At 37.6% G+C, this 16,597-nt stretch overlaps 1 protein-coding gene across 1 annotated transcript in view; it reads right to left on the bottom strand.

Moving 5' to 3' along the window:
- The window catches only part of ANKFN1 (ankyrin repeat and fibronectin type III domain containing 1), a 202,220-nt gene that overhangs the window by 104,645 nt on the left and 80,978 nt on the right, over window positions 1–16,597 (bottom strand). Inside the window, exons 5-6 of the mRNA XM_072403319.1 lie at window positions 11,049–11,146; window positions 7,402–7,492 (exon numbers count right to left, since the gene is read on the bottom strand). Of these exons, the coding sequence (XP_072259420.1) occupies window positions 7,402–7,492; window positions 11,049–11,146 (189 nt within the window). The remainder of the gene's footprint in view (window positions 1–7,401; window positions 7,493–11,048; window positions 11,147–16,597) is intronic.

The raw sequence follows: 16,597 nt of genomic DNA, 5'->3' as shown, positions 1-16,597 counted from the left end.
ACACCTTTGCTCTTTGCCTGGAAGCAGTGGTCTTTCTGCAGAGGCCTGACCTGCCCCAGCTGAGCTAGAGCTACAAGAGTAGGTGTTGAAAGGTTTTCGGCCTGACCCACATCCCAAAGTATGAGCGTGATTTAGTCACTATAACAGGAAATGTGTTATTTTAAATTGTAAACTGCTGCTTTGCGGCATCATTTCATTAATATTCAGATCACTGACAGAACCCTGTTACGGAAAAGTGGGGAATTTTTACGTGCCAAGCTTTAGGTCATCATAAGGATCATGTTCCTGCCGAAAGTAAACTACAAAGGAAAACCTAATTCCAAAAGTTGAGTGACAAATTACCGTCATACCCAACTGTAAAAAAATGGTGTGCCATCAATAAGCCGGAAATTTTGTAATCAAAGATTTGGGAGGCCTTTACCAGCTTTAACTTTTATAATTGTTTATATTATTCATGGCTTGATTTTGGCAGATCAGCAGATAAACATGAGAGATATCCAGGGAATTTGTTGGGTTTAAAATTCATAGAGCGTTTGGTACACCAATAGTCACGATATTGACATGTAGAACATTAATCTCTAATTTGGTGTACTGATTAAAGGGGGAGTTAAGAGAAAACGGATGGGATGGGATGTCCCGAAAAGATGTTCTTATTCTGCACACAATGCACCTGCTCACAGGACAATGAATGTTCCTCAATAGGTTGGGTTTTGGTTTATAGACCATCCAACTTATTCACCAGATTCTGCTCTAATTAACTCTTATCCAAGCTTTCTAAAAATATGAAAGAAAGAAAATGTTCTAATATCAGCATTTTTTACAGGTAATAAACCTGAGACTCCATGTGCCAAGTGTGTTCAAATTTAGAAATGTAAAATAGTAAAAAAAAAGTAATAAAGTAATTTCCTCCTTAGGCAGACCTAGAACTTTACTCTTTAGAAACTATCTAATCATCAGAGGGTGCTAACCAGGGGTGTAGTGGGGCGAGCACAGTGGGAACACCCTGCCCTCACTTTTTTCGGAAATGGGCACACGTACCCACTCTTATTTTGCAAAGTATCTTTTGATGGTCCACAGCCCTGGCCAGTCCGTCCCCCGGTGGGGTCAGGAGAAGGACCCCGCTGGGAGGGAACACACCGGCCAGAGCTACGGACCATGTCTCTCATAAGGAATTGCAGGCTCAGGGGGCGGGTTCTGGTATCATAATGTCACTCTGGGGGAAGATTCTTAGGCAGGGGTGTAGTGGGGCGGGCATGTACCACGCCCCCTCTTCTTTTTTTATGGCTACACCCCTGGTGCTAACTTTCCTGACTGTTCAGCTATATCTTTGTTTTATGATGTTTTAAGTCTACCAGTTTGGTAACCAGCACTGAATACAGCACACTTTATATGGGTACCTGATCACTATTTAATGTACAGCGCTGTGTAATATGTTGGCGCTATATACATCCTGTTTATTATTAATATTTAAGTAGCTATTACCAGAGCTGTTGACAATACTGCTTGGTATACAGATAGGAACAAGGTGGAAAATCTACATATATGTACATGAAACACAAACATGTTGTCTTTCTTGATCAGCATTTATATATTTTTGTTTCAGCTCTTAAAGGCTAGGAAATCCTTCTGAACTGCTAAGATCCCATGCATATATATGTACTATGTTATGCAGATCAATAGTACCCTGCCACTTATCCCATTCAAATTATGACAAATCCTGCAGCACATAAATGCAAATAGACCCTAAACATAGGGCCACAGATTCACCAGACCCTTAGACACCAGAGATAATGAGCTCACACACAACATTTTGCCCAAATACTAATACCTCCAACTTTAAATGTTTCCTCCACTTGCTCTATAAATTGTATATACAACAGAAATAGGCTAGCTTATAAGCATTGTGCATTCAAACCTGAATTCATTTTTCAGTTCATTGCTTTTAGCTATTAAATTTTGCCAGGGTGAGATCTGTAACGGAGTCCAGGTAACCCATAAATAGCATGAAATGTCTGTACATTGATGTCTCCGATCCTAGATAAGGTCACGCGTTTACCGCAATTACAAATGCAGGCAGGTAAAACCTTTAGGACAATAAACCACAATCAGAAATTCTTTTTATATGAACAATGACTAATTCCAGCTCCAGAATCCAAATAGGGAAAATGTAAAGTATTTTTTATCATTATGATTATTTATTTTTTTAACAATAACAAAATGTATGAAAGATCCGTTATCCTGTCTTCCAGCCATGCTCAACCTGTCAGATATCTTTGGTGTACAATTGTGCCTGCAGGAAAGACAATATCTAATGGAAGTGCTGCAGTACGAAGTGATTGTCAATATGTAGCGCAGCTCCTCCTCCCAATGTTTACCTTGGGGCCACAAACACAGAGGTTTTACAAGCCTGTCGTAACAATACATAACCTAAGCCAAAATCGAAGAAGCTGGAATACAGAAGAACATTATGACATCTTACCTGACAATGTATTCAATGTCCTGCACCACCCTGGGGAGTTATAGTATAGATGACAATGAAGATATAATATTTCAATGCATCACTGAAATCAGACTCCACCACGAACACAATAACTTACATTTATTTAATTATAGTATTAACGAGTTTATCTCTCAAAGTATATCTCAGACAGTATATAAATAAGTGAGCCTAATATTCAATAAGTAGGGAAAACAAAGCTGTGGCTAATTAGTAATGCTTAGGAGAGAGGAAGGTGGGTAGACAAGTATAAAAGGTTGGCTTTGAGGGGCTTTGACAAGTCAGAGTATTCTAACCTCGGAGAAGTCTTGAAGCCACACAAGAGAAGAGGTAATGTGTGAGAAAGTCATAATTCATAGCATAGTCGGCTCAGTGGTTAGCACTATGGCCTTTGCAGCGCTGGGTCTCAGGTTCGGGCAAGGGCATTATCTGCATTAAGTTTGCATATTCTCCTGTGTTTGCGTGGGTTTCCTCCCACATTCCAAAAACATGCAGTTCATTAACTTCCCCTTAAATTTGGCCTTAGATTGTGTTAATGGCATATGACTATGGTAGGGACATTAGATTGTGAGCTCCTTTGAGGGACATTAGGACTGGTGCATGACACAACTGCAGTGTTAAACCACACAGTATTGAAGAGGGCCAACTAGGAGCGGCTAACAGCAGCAGTTTACTCTTATATGCAACTCTTAGGCTAAGTAAACACTTTAGATTTTTTGTTGTTGGAAAAAATCTTTTACGACCCTTTCCAACAAGAAAAAACTGAATGATGCATGAACAAAATCTGTACATACAGCGCCATTCTGCTCTATGGAGAGGGGAGGGAGTGAATGAATGAGCGGCACCCCGCTGTGCTTGCTCCACTTTACTTGTTTTATGATAGTTCGTTGTTTGTGGATCCATAACGTTGGATGAGTGCTGTATACATGTCAGATGCTCATCCAATATCAGCCCTAAGGTGATCATCGGACAAGAATCATGTGACGTGTGTACGTAGACTGTAAGCTCTGCTGGGCAGGGTCATCATCTCCTCCACATTGTTTGTATATGTCAATTTGCAAAAGCAATTTATTGTACAACAATGTCTAATATAATGGTTATTTATAAATAAAGACCAATAATAACACTTAGATTGTAATTGTTAGGCTGGTCTGTATCTAAATGAGAGAAGAAAGCAGAACTCTACAATATAAGTTTGCTAAAAACTTTGCAACATATTAAACAGCCCTAGCAGGGAATTCAATCTGTATCTCAAAGTAAATTCAGTTCAGCATTATAGACTAGCACACCATGTTTGAATGCTTGTGTTGTATATCTACCCTGTGACAGTCTGTAGATGCTAATGCAGAATGATCAGCATATACACACTTCACAGGCAATATGTAACAGAATCAAAGAGCGGGACGAATCAGGGCAAATTACAACCAAACAAGCACAGAACCCCAAATAATGACATCACTTGACATCGGGCGCCAGACTTTCACGTCTAGGTGCCAAGTCTTATTTCTGCTTAGCCTCCTTCCATCCTCTCTTTGTTTTGCTGTCACGGATTACAGATATGTTTTGGATTTGTAAGCTGGATAAATTTCTGTGCTATGCGATCATCATTATGCGCAATTACCGATCACCAAAACCGGATATCATGAATTAAATACTATTCTGGCAAGTCAAATATTATCTTGTAAAACAGTCATTTGATGTACAATGTACATGGGTGTGGATGCTCTGAACAACACAGCACCAAAGCTACATAAACTGTACATAGCAACAGAGGAAATAAGATTGACATGCGTAAATGGATTCAATTCAAAGAGTTTTTAAAACTTTTTCAGGTGAGAGTTGATAAAAGTCTATTACATGGGGATGTTGATAACAAGACTTATTCTTTAGCTATCACAAATCATCAGTTGGATGAACCAATTGCATGTCAATTAAAAATGTATTTTACCCTCTTTCCTAGCAGCAGACCCTTTGTTTCTGTACATCCTTTGACTGTTAGATATAAACACTTATACGCATGATGGTGCAGCACACGGATGCCACAGGACTGCAGTTTTATAACAAGTGTGTAATCCCTCCACAGTTCTTGTCCCACTTACATTTCTGACCTGGTAATAAAATACCCCCCCTGCCTCTCTCTCCACTCCTCCAATGACCTACTAATGACTTCCTCACTCATAACCTCATCGCGGCTCCAAAACTTTTCTAGAGCTGCTCCAACTCTCTGGAATGGTCTCCTCGTCCTATTCGGCTTGCTCTTACTTTCTGCTCATTTAAAGGTGCCCTTAAAACCCATTTTATTCAAATCTGCCTACTCGTCTTCTTCTGTCTTTTGAAACCATCACTGCTTCCCACCATTCCATATCTCCCATCCTATTGTGTGTAAATTCCCCCACCTACTAGATTGTAAGCTCTTCGGGGCAGGGTCCTCTCCTCCTGTATCACTGTCTGTATTAGTCTGTCATTTGCAACCCCTATTTAATGTACAGGATGCGTAATATGTTGGCGCTATATAAATCCTGTTTATTAATAATAATAATAATAATAATAATAATAATTAAGAAGTGTATGCCATTTCCAAGCTTAAAGGATCAGACCCTTCCAGCATGGCATTATATGTTGGGTAGATAATAAAGATTTATACTGCCCATCAACTTGCAAAAAAAAAAAATAAAATAAAATAAAAAATTACCCCAATGATTGTTAATTTCATATTCTATTAGAAAGTGGAGACATAGGTTGGCATTCGTCAGCTTGCAGTCTCTCTCAGTACAAGGAAATGGGAAATGAAGCGTGACACAGGTTAACAGCAAATCGAATTATGAATGATCTAAAATGTGTCTCAGCCTGAAAAGACTTCACCCAATACTGTTATCCGACACTGGCCCAAAGTTATTTATTTCTGTATCATCCTAAAACACAAAACTTTAAAAAATATTACTAGCTTTGCAAGAACGAGGAGATTTCCTTCCCTATCCAGAACTATACCACAGACAGAAGAAGCCGAGCATATGACAGAACTCGGAGAAGCAGCTGAGACCTCAGATGATATTATTAGAGCTCATGGCTTAATAGAGGTGTGAAGTTTAAATACACTATACAATGCTTTCAGTAGGTTATACATCAATTCAACATTGAATTTAATCAAATCTATTCAATTGGTGTATTCCCAATAAGGAATGCCCTTTGCTGATTTACGTACGTCTGAGCAGGAATTATGGGTTTGTGGAGTATTCCAGGCAAACAATTTATATTGATCATTTACCCGGTCTCATTGACCAGTGAATGATCACTTAAGAATAGGGATGAGTGAACACTTGGAAGTTTGGGTTTGCCGGGTTCGGCTGAACTTCGGCTCAAAGTCCGGGTACCCAAAATCGTAAAGTTTGGTACGGACCCGTACTTTACAGTTCGGGTTTGCTCAACACTATTTAAGAATAACCTTTTCTTCAACAGAAAATGGAAAATGATTTTGTTTGCTATCCTCTGATTTCTAGAGGCAGAAAGCTAAAGAACCAAAACACTAATCAAAGACAGAAAGGGATACCCCACTCCATCATGGGCCCTGATTTATTAAAGCTCTCCGAGGCTGGAGAGGATACACTTTCATCAGTGAAGCTGGGAGATCCAGCAAACCTGGAACAGATCTGGTCCAGAATTGAAAACATTTGCTAACACATTCCTAATGACTTTTAGGAAATCCGCTCCAGGTTTGCTGGATCACCCAGCTTCACTGATGAAAGTGTATCCTCTCCAGCCTTGGAGAGCTTTAATAAATCAGGCTCTTAGTCTTTACGCAGGCAGCAGGCAGGCAGAACCATACCACAGGATGTAAGTCATCACATTCATTAAACAAAAAGAAAATTGGAAAAACACTATAATCTTGAGTAATGAGTAGAGTAGCAGTAGGAAGTAGCAGAATGCAGATCTCGTACCGAGGACTATCTGTGCTCACATTCAGACACAGTAGACGGAGCATATGATTGCTGATGACGGGTGTCTGTGCTACAGTTTACCATTGTACCCAGTACATAAACACATAAATAAATACAATACATAGAAATAGATTTATTGGAATAAACCCTTAGGACTAGGACCCTCGTCCATTTTGCATCCTCTAAAAGAAATAGGTGTACACACTTAATTCTAGGCGCCACAATCCTGATATCACCGTAAATATAAATCTGAGTTGCTGAGCAAGAAATAAGCAATAAGATAAATAATGTAAGCAAGGTAAAATGTCATGTGTCAAATCACTGAACAACTTTCTTTGAGATACTCCGTAGTACAATAATATATTTTGTTGTATACAATGCAATGTGTAACTAGCCATCAATGCCTCATGAAGAGACAAAACATCGACATAGAAGGAAATATCAGAGCTTGGGGCCATGGATTACAATGATGTCAGGTTACCTGTCATACGTAAAGCCCTGCACACCCCCAGCTGAGGCAATAAATGTATAAACAGTAGCTATGTGTGGAAAGGTCTTAACTGTAATCAATCAATCAATATGATATAAGAGAATCACTCCAATAAGCATTATTTTTTTATGGAAATTGGCCGTGTGAAAACTCCCTGGAATCATTTCAGATCTCTAGGAAATTCTAAAAGGAGAATCTCAGCATTTCCGATCCCAGCTTCACAGCCTGTTCTTGTAATAAAAAGTTGTTCTCTATCTTCCTAACAGCCAATCCAATATCCAAGGAGTAAAGTTTTGCTGATTCTGTGCCCATTGTGGTCTTTTTTCCTTGGGCACCCTGTGTGCTGCAATACCTGACCTTCTGCAGAAATGTTGCTGCAAATTAGAGTAGTTGTGGATTTTGTCTTTTATTACTCCATACAACTTGTATCTGCCCCAATGAAGTCGGTATCTGAGCGCTCTTAAGAAAGGAAAACTTACTTGAAGGAGATGCGCAGACCGGGCTGGAAAGTTCGGATGGTCCCCATCCTTTCATATTGCAGGCAGAAACGCGAACATAGTATTCTTTACCCTGCCAAAACACATATTAGGGTTGTAAACATATGCAAAACTTTTTATTCCTAAACTTTCCATTTAAGCAGAACATAATAAGGTATTTGGCACACTAGGAAAACCTGTGAATGTTTTCAACATAGATGTTACTACAGGTAATAATATTACCATATAAATTAACATTAAAATTAAACAAAAAACAAATATTTAGGCGATGTGTTTTAATACCCCTCAGTAATAGTCTGGTAACATAACAACCTTTTATTTAGTTATATAATTCTCTTGAGGTTCATTTTACCATTTTTTAAAATTAAAAACGAGAGGTATACTATCAAAGAAAGGTCAAGAGGGATCACACCATAAATATTAAAACAACAATATCCTGTTCATGGATAAGGAAGCCTAACAATGTAACAGGGAGGTAAGAAACACGGGTCAAAACCGACCAGTTAACATTATGGATAGTAACAGTAAACTAAGTATATAGGAAGGTTAAGAGCCATGGCCACAAAGTTTTGCATCACAATATATGTAAGGTGAGATTTTATGTGGAAAAGAGCCTGAAGTTGCACATTTCAATGCGTGTAATCAGCACTGGACAGTATGAAAGTAATCTGCATTTATCACTTAGGTGGATATGGTGGATTCATGGTCAAGAGGTAAAGCAAACCTATCACAACATTTTAAACATTATATAAAAGGGGGGGCTATATTTTTAAAAAAATTATTTAATTTGACATTTTTGGGGAGGTAAAGGCTGAAGAGGAAACCAGCAGCCTCCTAAATATACAAACGTTATATATCCCAGGCAGTGGTGGACTATGGTGGGTAAGCAATTACCAAACAAATTGCCATGTCCTGATCAATTATTGATATCTTGCCCTAAATTGATCCTAAATATGATAATTATGATCAATTTTTTTAAATCAACATTTTCAGATTTTAATTGAAAATATTGCATACTGTATGGCCAGCGTATGACTGGGAAGAAAAGTCATTACTGTAATAATTAGTATAATAATTGTAGCAAATAAGCTCTTTAACATTGCTGAGCCTGGCAATAGTAGTAATTCTTTGTAATGGCAGGCAGCAGAATAATGACCTCACCAGAATGTTATTGTTCCTTCGCTGTCTATCACAGGGTGGGGAGTTTGTCGTAGGTAATGTGCTAAAATGAGTAAGTCCGCTCATCATGGTAATATGTTATGGCAAGAACCAAGAAGTTCTCCTTTAGGAAGAGAGATTGTAAAGAGTGCAACTTTAAGTTTAGGGGAAATTTTAATAGTTTTTGGTCAGTTGATTTTTTTCCCATCTCTGCTAGGGAAGAGGTGTATGTGTGCATTCAGTGGTGAGTATAATTGGATATCCAGGTATTGAAGTCAAATAACAATACAACATATTCAAGCTATTCATAAAAAATCTGAATATCAAAAAATACAGAAGTAAAATTGAAATGTGAGATCTGGATCAGGGAAGTATAATGTCAGAGAGCATTAAAACAAAGTCCTAAAAAAGAAAATAATTAAGATTAGTGTGCTACTTCTCCCACCTCCTAGATTGTAAGCTCTTTGGGGCAGGGTCCTCTTCTCATCCTGTGTCACTGTCTGTATCTGTCTGTCATTTGCAACCCCTATTTTAATAATAATAATCTACATTGGTCTAAAGCCAAGTAACAAGGTCAGCAATGAGGTGGTCTCCACCAATACAGAGGATCTTTGGGAATTGACAGCAGGAGAATATGTATTCAGAGCTTCCAAGTATCCGGCTCTATTTGATTCAGAGTTAACAAAAATGTGGCTCTGCAACCAAATAAAACGTAACACACAAATTAAATACTACCTGCAAATGTGTATTGCTTTATTGTACGTTAAATGCCAGCATGTTTAATTACCTTGATATCAGCCCAATCCAAACCTTGCACCCAGACCGAGGACGCAAATGTTTCAGGAGAAGAGATTAGAGAAGTAACAGAAATGTGGCTTCCAGTTTACACTAAAACGTCTTTTGCTACTGTGGCCAAACAATTATATCTTTATCATTCCACAGAATATTGCTTCAGAAGGCCTTGTCTCTGCCGATATGGGCAATGGCAAACTACAGGCTCTAATGTTCTTTTTTGACAGAAGAGGACTTCCCCTACAACACCTCCCGTGACGGTAAATTGATACATTGCTTTCCTGACTGTAAATTCATATCTGTTGCAAGTTTTACCTGTACATCCTAGAATTTAATCTCGGGGCTCCTACAGCTATCAGATAGATTTGTTGGGCTAACCAGGCAAACTGCACACATTGACAATTATTTGAAATCTATGTCTGATTGGCTGATTGGCTGATTTTGAAATCATAATGTAATATTTTGAAATCAAAAATGTAATATTTGAAACATTTCTCATAAGCATCCAAAACCTTGTTAATGAGAACCCTAAAGGCTCCCTAATTATGAGACACACGAATGAAAAGTGTGAAACAAAACCCCAGACATTCTCCATCTGAGGTTCCACACATTCCACCTGCACATTCCTAATCTAGAATCACACTATTCTAATTGAGTACATTGAAATAATGGCAACGTTGCCGTTTATTTATTATTTCCACATAATCATTCAGCATTTTTGTTCATTTATATTATGCAAATAAATATAGAAAGTCAATTTTATTTTTTATACCTTTTATCTTTATCTGTAGGCACCTTTGAATTTTTTTTTTCACCTGTCTGTAATTCTCTTTGCAATGCACATGCTATATTTACCTAGCTAATAGTATATAGTGTGCTGCATATTTTTTCTTTATTTAATACATTCATAAATATTCTATAACGATATTGTATTTTACACATTGGCAAGATTAACCCTATACTGTGCCAAAAAATTCCTCACTGTTATGCCTTTAAATATAAATCTGTTACTGTACAATAATTTATTAACTAAAGTTGTAAGTAATACTAATAATATATTTAGGTGTAAGAGATATATTTTTAGGTCTGAGATGAGTTTCCTTAGTAGATATAGGATAAGATAGAAGATCCACCTTTATGATTAAACCCCTGGGCGGGCTGGGAGGACAACGACTGAGGTTCGGGGATTTAATAGTTGTCACAAAACTCCACTGGGACTGTGCTTAGCAGCAAAATAAAACATAGTTTTGAAGGAACACTTTGGAATTAATCTTTTCTCATTCATTTAAAGAATTACCGAGCACTGGCAGCCGGATTTAATTGTCATGAATTTGGTAGTGAGTTGCCCCATGATTTTTATAAAAAATAAATGTAAGCCGTGTGAGGATTCAACTTCGAGATAACTTTGGCAATTTCCCTTACTTATCCCTGACAGTTATCCAAACTCTCAGAAGGTCAAAAGCAAAACGGCAAGTCCATAGGAGCAGGAATCTTGTATCGGGAGGTAAATGTGCCAATGTTGCTGGGTGATCATAGATCCCTTACATATGGTGGTTTGGCTTTGCCCCTATAACAATCATCAGGAGCTGAATGCCCAGTATTACATAAACATGAACAGAATCTTCAGATACAAATAGAATTCAATAAAGTATTTTAAAACATTAAATTAAAGTATTTACCATAGTAAGGCCTGTAATGGTACATTTTAGGGATTGCACATGATCCACAATGATTTCACCAGCCAAGGGGGAGAAGTCTGATGAGGTGCTCCACTCAACTGAAACAAAACAGAGAATTTCAACACGTCAAGCAAGTTTTTTTTACCACAAATATTATATTGTACTGCCCATGAAGTACGTCCTGTTTAGGAACAACTACACTTTTTACAGGATGGCAATATTAGATCCATTCCTAACCAAAGGATTTAGGAAATCCTTTTTATCTTGGTCCTCATCAGAAACCATGAAATGGGTGACTCTGCGGATAGATACGCCAACACTGGTACAAGTCTCAAGGTCAACTGTTGAGACATTTCCATTCACCACATTAATGCAGAGTTTGTTGTTTCCATTGCTTTGCAACCCTTAATTATGTTTTTCTCAACACTTTTAGGGTTGCTAATTCAGTTTAAGTAGTAGGAACATCCCTTATTTTTTACCCAAGTGGTGCCCTGCCACTCTCCTATTTTCCGCATTGCCAATATGAAGTATAAGCTATTTTCTTTGTCCTAAAGGAAATCTGAAATTAAATAGGCATATTTGCACATTATGGCACACTTACTTCCTATTGAGGCCTTCTCAAGAAAAAAGGAGAACGAGAAACTGAAACACCGAAGTGCTATACCTTTAGGGTGGCCTTGAATACCATGTGCCAACAGCCAAGAGACCCAAGGATACTTAACCAAACAAACCTCAAATGATTGTAGATGCTTTATGTATGCTCATGAATCACAATTACATTCAATAATATTTTGAATCTAAAATGTACTCTTATTTTAGTATTGGTCTAGTTATTGCATAATACATTTCCCAACTAGGGATGAGCGAGCAAATTTATTAAATTTGGTCTCGCGCCAAACCGGGCCGTTCTCACTTACCAAACATGTAGGCGAGAACAGCCCTTGTAAATTTGTCCGGCGGTACCGAATTTTTGGGACCTGCAAGACCAATCAGTAGAGCGCAGCTGTCAGCTCTGGTCCCCTGATTGCTCTTGCAGCCCCTTACTAGTTGTGTGTGTTCTTGGATAGAGTTTCTCTATCCAAGAACCCAGGAGTCCTGTGTTCCTGGATAGAGAAACTCTATCCAGGAACACATACTACAGGGCTCCTCCCCCCTGATTGCTGCTGCAGGCCTGTACTATGTGTTCCTGGATAGAGTTTCTCTATCCAGGATTACAGTGTGAGTTTCATGGCTGGTTGCTCAGGAATGAATACAGCCTGGGAAAAATCCTCTGATTTTTCCCACGGCTGCGTTCATTCATAAACGCAAGCCGCATGACTCACTCTGTAAGAAGAAGTATCGCGGCTACATTTATGAATGCAGCCGCTATATTCTTCCTATAGTGAATTCACCGAAATTTTGCGGATCCATCGGAACTTCAAGGAAATTTTCGCGAACATCCACTAATTCTGTAACAGGTTGTGAATGCCCAACAATTGCTGTACCTATGTAAAAATTAGTAGGCATTTTTTGTACATGTGCGTAGTCACTCACAGAATCTGGCTAAATTAAAAACAAAATAAAATAAGTATATATCTTAAGGAATGTCATAAATGTGTTTATTAAAGTATTTAAAATGTGGGAAATTATTAGTCTTGTGCTTATATTTGTGCACCTTTACTAATCATATTGTGAGAAAGTTTCTGAAGTTGAGAGTCATGGTTGAGAGGTGACAGAGGTCTGTGATTGGCTGCTCTGTTAACTACCCTTGTGCAGATTATTACTCTCAGCAGTATGCATAATAGTATTAAAACAAAGACCAGGAATGCAAACAAGAATATGGATTGTTTGATACTGTTATGCACACCCTAAAGACATGTAAAAGGTTTAAAGTATGAGGTCATGCATTTGAGATGTCAGTAACAGAACTTACGGGTCTTGAGAATTTCTCCGCTCCTGAGTATTTCTTAGACAAAAAAAGTAAAGCTTAATAAGGTAGTGAATACAAATCTTTCATAAGCCCAGTCAAGACTGGTTCTAATTATGTTTGCTAGAAAAAAAAAATTTGAAAATTCTTAGAAATCATTTGCTTGCCATTTTTTTTATGCCAATGTAAAAACAACAGCCCAAACTGTGGACAATGTAAATAAATGAGGCGGTCTGTGTGGTACACAGATAATTATTCCTGCCTCTACAGGACATTGGCTTAGACAGGAGCTTTACCCAGGAGGCCATGTTCGTCACTGCCGCCAGCCGTTAATATATGTATAGCTAACACATTCTACATGATGTGTAAAGATATTTTCCATGTTTGCTAGCGTGCTCTCTGTATGTTTAAATGAAGGTACTCTGTGTTTCAAAAGTCAGCAAACAGTCGTCGCATTGCTGCGGTTGGCAGCGTAAGTACTGATATTTCAATAAACACTAGTGTAAATAAGTATATAAAACAGTGTAAGTTGCTGACACATAGGCTGGCCTAAATTATGTGCCCTCATAACTGCCAAGGATTTTTTTTACTTGCTCTAAATGTTTTAACAGATGATGGCTTTCAGGTGCTAGTCTGATTAAAGTATCATAGGAGAAAAATATATTAAATTGGAGAAAATGTGTACAATAAGGCAAATCCGTTTACAACTGTATACATGTAACTATATAGTTCAAGTTTTCTGTTGTCTTGTGGAGCAAAAGAATTGAGAATCTCCTTATAGCTCAAAATCAAATAATATACCACCTCCCTATAAATCAAAAATCACATAAAAGCACAACCTTAGAAGGAGGGTTTGCTCACCAGGGAGGGCTACATAGGGTGTAGGTAAAACTTCAAAACATTTATTTAATACATTTAAAAATTCCAAGTTTTTTCCAATTGTACAAACAAAACATACATTTCTGTATAAAATTTATATTTCCCTTGCTACAATTTAAGGAAATCCCTGTAGCAAGGGAGATAGACATTACTTTTACAGGGTAACTAGAATACTTGTATAAGAATCATGTTTGATACATTTTCCTATGAAATATAATGATGGTAAGGATAATGTATTGTTTGTACCTAAAATGCAGTAATGATTCTTGAAAGAGTGCTAAGATATTCCCTTTGAAGAAGCGAGTTCTATGAAATGTGTCGGGTATAGAGAAGTCTTTGAAACTGTGTAATTTATTTTATACAGAAATTATTTTTTTTGTACACTTGGAAAATATTTTTAAATGTTTCCAATAAATGTTTTGAAGTTTTAACTACCTTTGTTACCACTCAAACTCCCTTCTTTATGTAGCTCACCTTTCCGCTGGTTATCCAGAGGCTGTGGAGGAAAGCTTGCCTCATGCGGACTATTATTTACCAATCATCTATTTTATTATATTATACAAGGTGATAGGGTCACAGTAATGGTTTGTCTACTTTAGGGAAATCTGTAGTGAGAAAAACAAATGCTACTGATGCTGATTACTCCTTCTAAAACAGGACCATTGCCTGGCTCCATCTATATTTATATTTATTGTTTCCTTTATTAGTTACACTGCTTCATAGTTTTCAGAACCATGAAGACAGGGATTTGCGACTTCCCAATCGGAACATTTATGCTTATAATCAGAAAACTGGGCTACCACAGGATTCTGCAAATTGAAGTCAGGATAAGATTGGAATTATACAACATGCCAAGTGATATTTGCCTGAAAGTCTTATATATCTATATATATATATATATATATATATATCCCCAAACAAATATCAACAATAATAAAATTTAGTCTATGAACCTAAAAGTGTTTTTATTTTATCTTCTTGGAATCTCTACAATCTATAGGCCCTCTATAGATAGGGTCAGTACTAAAAGTCAGCTATGTTTTACTGTGTTGCAAATTGTTATCAATCTAATACTGGGAATTTGATGAATGTAGTTAGAGAAGTGTGAGCCATTACTGACCATTTGTATAGTCATGAACCCGTAATAAATAAAAATATTTAGGCAATGGTCAGTTCACTGTCAAAGCGGTTTTGAATTTTGAAAAAAAGGTAAGTAAGTGATTTGGCTATCATGTAGCTAAACCTACCAACCTTCTTTAATTTATAAAATAAACACATTTCTCTTTTAGGCTGGAAGATGGAACACAATTCATAGTAAACCATGGTATGGTATGGTGTTGTAATATTATGCATAACATTCACTTAGATTTGAATCCTAACACACCAATAAAATAACTGTCACAATAATGCAAAGTACTTACCTAGTTTAATAGAGACAATCACTCAAACAAGTCTGAAGGGTCACTAAAAGTAAATTTGTCAGAAATGTACATGTCAGATATAGTGTTGGTGTTCGAATTCGGGTTGTCTTTTTATTCAACCCGAAAATGGCTGTTCGAAATCGAGTAGACCCGACCCCAAAAAAAACGAGATTTGATGGTAATACTAAAATGTAAAAAAATGTTTAAAAAAAAAAAATAATAATTTTTAATTAATTTATTGAGTGTTTGTGTTTATTTACCTCATTTTTATTACAGGTTATCCTACAATGACATGATATCTCCTACTCTGTAACACACTTTCCAGCACAGTAATATTCTGATACATTTGTTACATTTTTCTTTTATTCACTGCGAGAAAAATGTAACAACTGTATTATTTTACTGTGCGTGTTACAGAAATATTTGCCGGACGGCATCTTCTCAATGATTGCAGCAGAGTCTGCAATCATTGAGAAGAGTGTGCAAACCCCGGGGCACTACAGGTTAATTAATCTGTAGTGTCCCAGGGGTCGTAGTGGAACTGCAGAGTTCATCTGCAGTTCTGTTCCCACGGTCACATGACCGTGGGAACTTTGCGGTCACAGCTGTGACTGCAGGCGATCCCCGAGCACTAGAGGTTGAATGTGGACAAGTTTCTCCATTCATCACATCTAGTGCCCTGTGTTCTTGGATAGAGAAACTCTATCCAAGAACACATACTACTAGTACAGTGCAGCAACAGCAATCAGGATCGCTGTTCCAGTCCTGTAGTATGTGTTCTCGGATAGAGTTTCTCTATTCTAGAACACAGGACTCCCTGTGTTCTTGGATAGAGAAACTCTATCCAAGAAAACATACAACTAGTAAAGGGCTGCAAGAACAGTCTGATTGCTTTTGCAGCCCTTAATAGTCCCTAAAAATAACCCGAATTCTCCCACCATCTGACAAGTGATCCTGGCGGATCCATGAACGACAGAATCTGAATCACCGCAATACAAGCGAAGTGGAAAGAGCGCTGCGGGGTGTCGCTCATTCTCCCCCTTCCCTCTCCATAGAACAGAATGGCGATGTATGTACATGGATCGTTCATTCATCTTTTAGTTTTTTTTTGTCTTTCATAATCATTTCCATGACAAAAATCTACCGCGTGTACGTAGCCCACGTTTTTAACCTGGTAAATTATGCACAACAGCAGTTATCCTAAGCCAAAACCTATGTTTTAAAGTAAGTAGATGAGGAGGCGGAATATAGCCTTGTATATAGCCATGTATATAGCCATGTATATAGCCATGGTTCAGATAGGTGGGGTGTAAGATGAGAAGTTCTCATTTTGAAATGAAAAT

This window comes from Pyxicephalus adspersus, chromosome 3 (genome assembly GCF_032062135.1).
Source record: "Pyxicephalus adspersus chromosome 3, UCB_Pads_2.0, whole genome shotgun sequence".
Taxonomy (NCBI): Eukaryota; Metazoa; Chordata; class Amphibia; order Anura; family Pyxicephalidae; genus Pyxicephalus; species Pyxicephalus adspersus.
The sequence above is the reverse complement of the archived record's forward strand: the minus strand, read 5'-3'. Positions and strand labels throughout refer to the sequence as shown.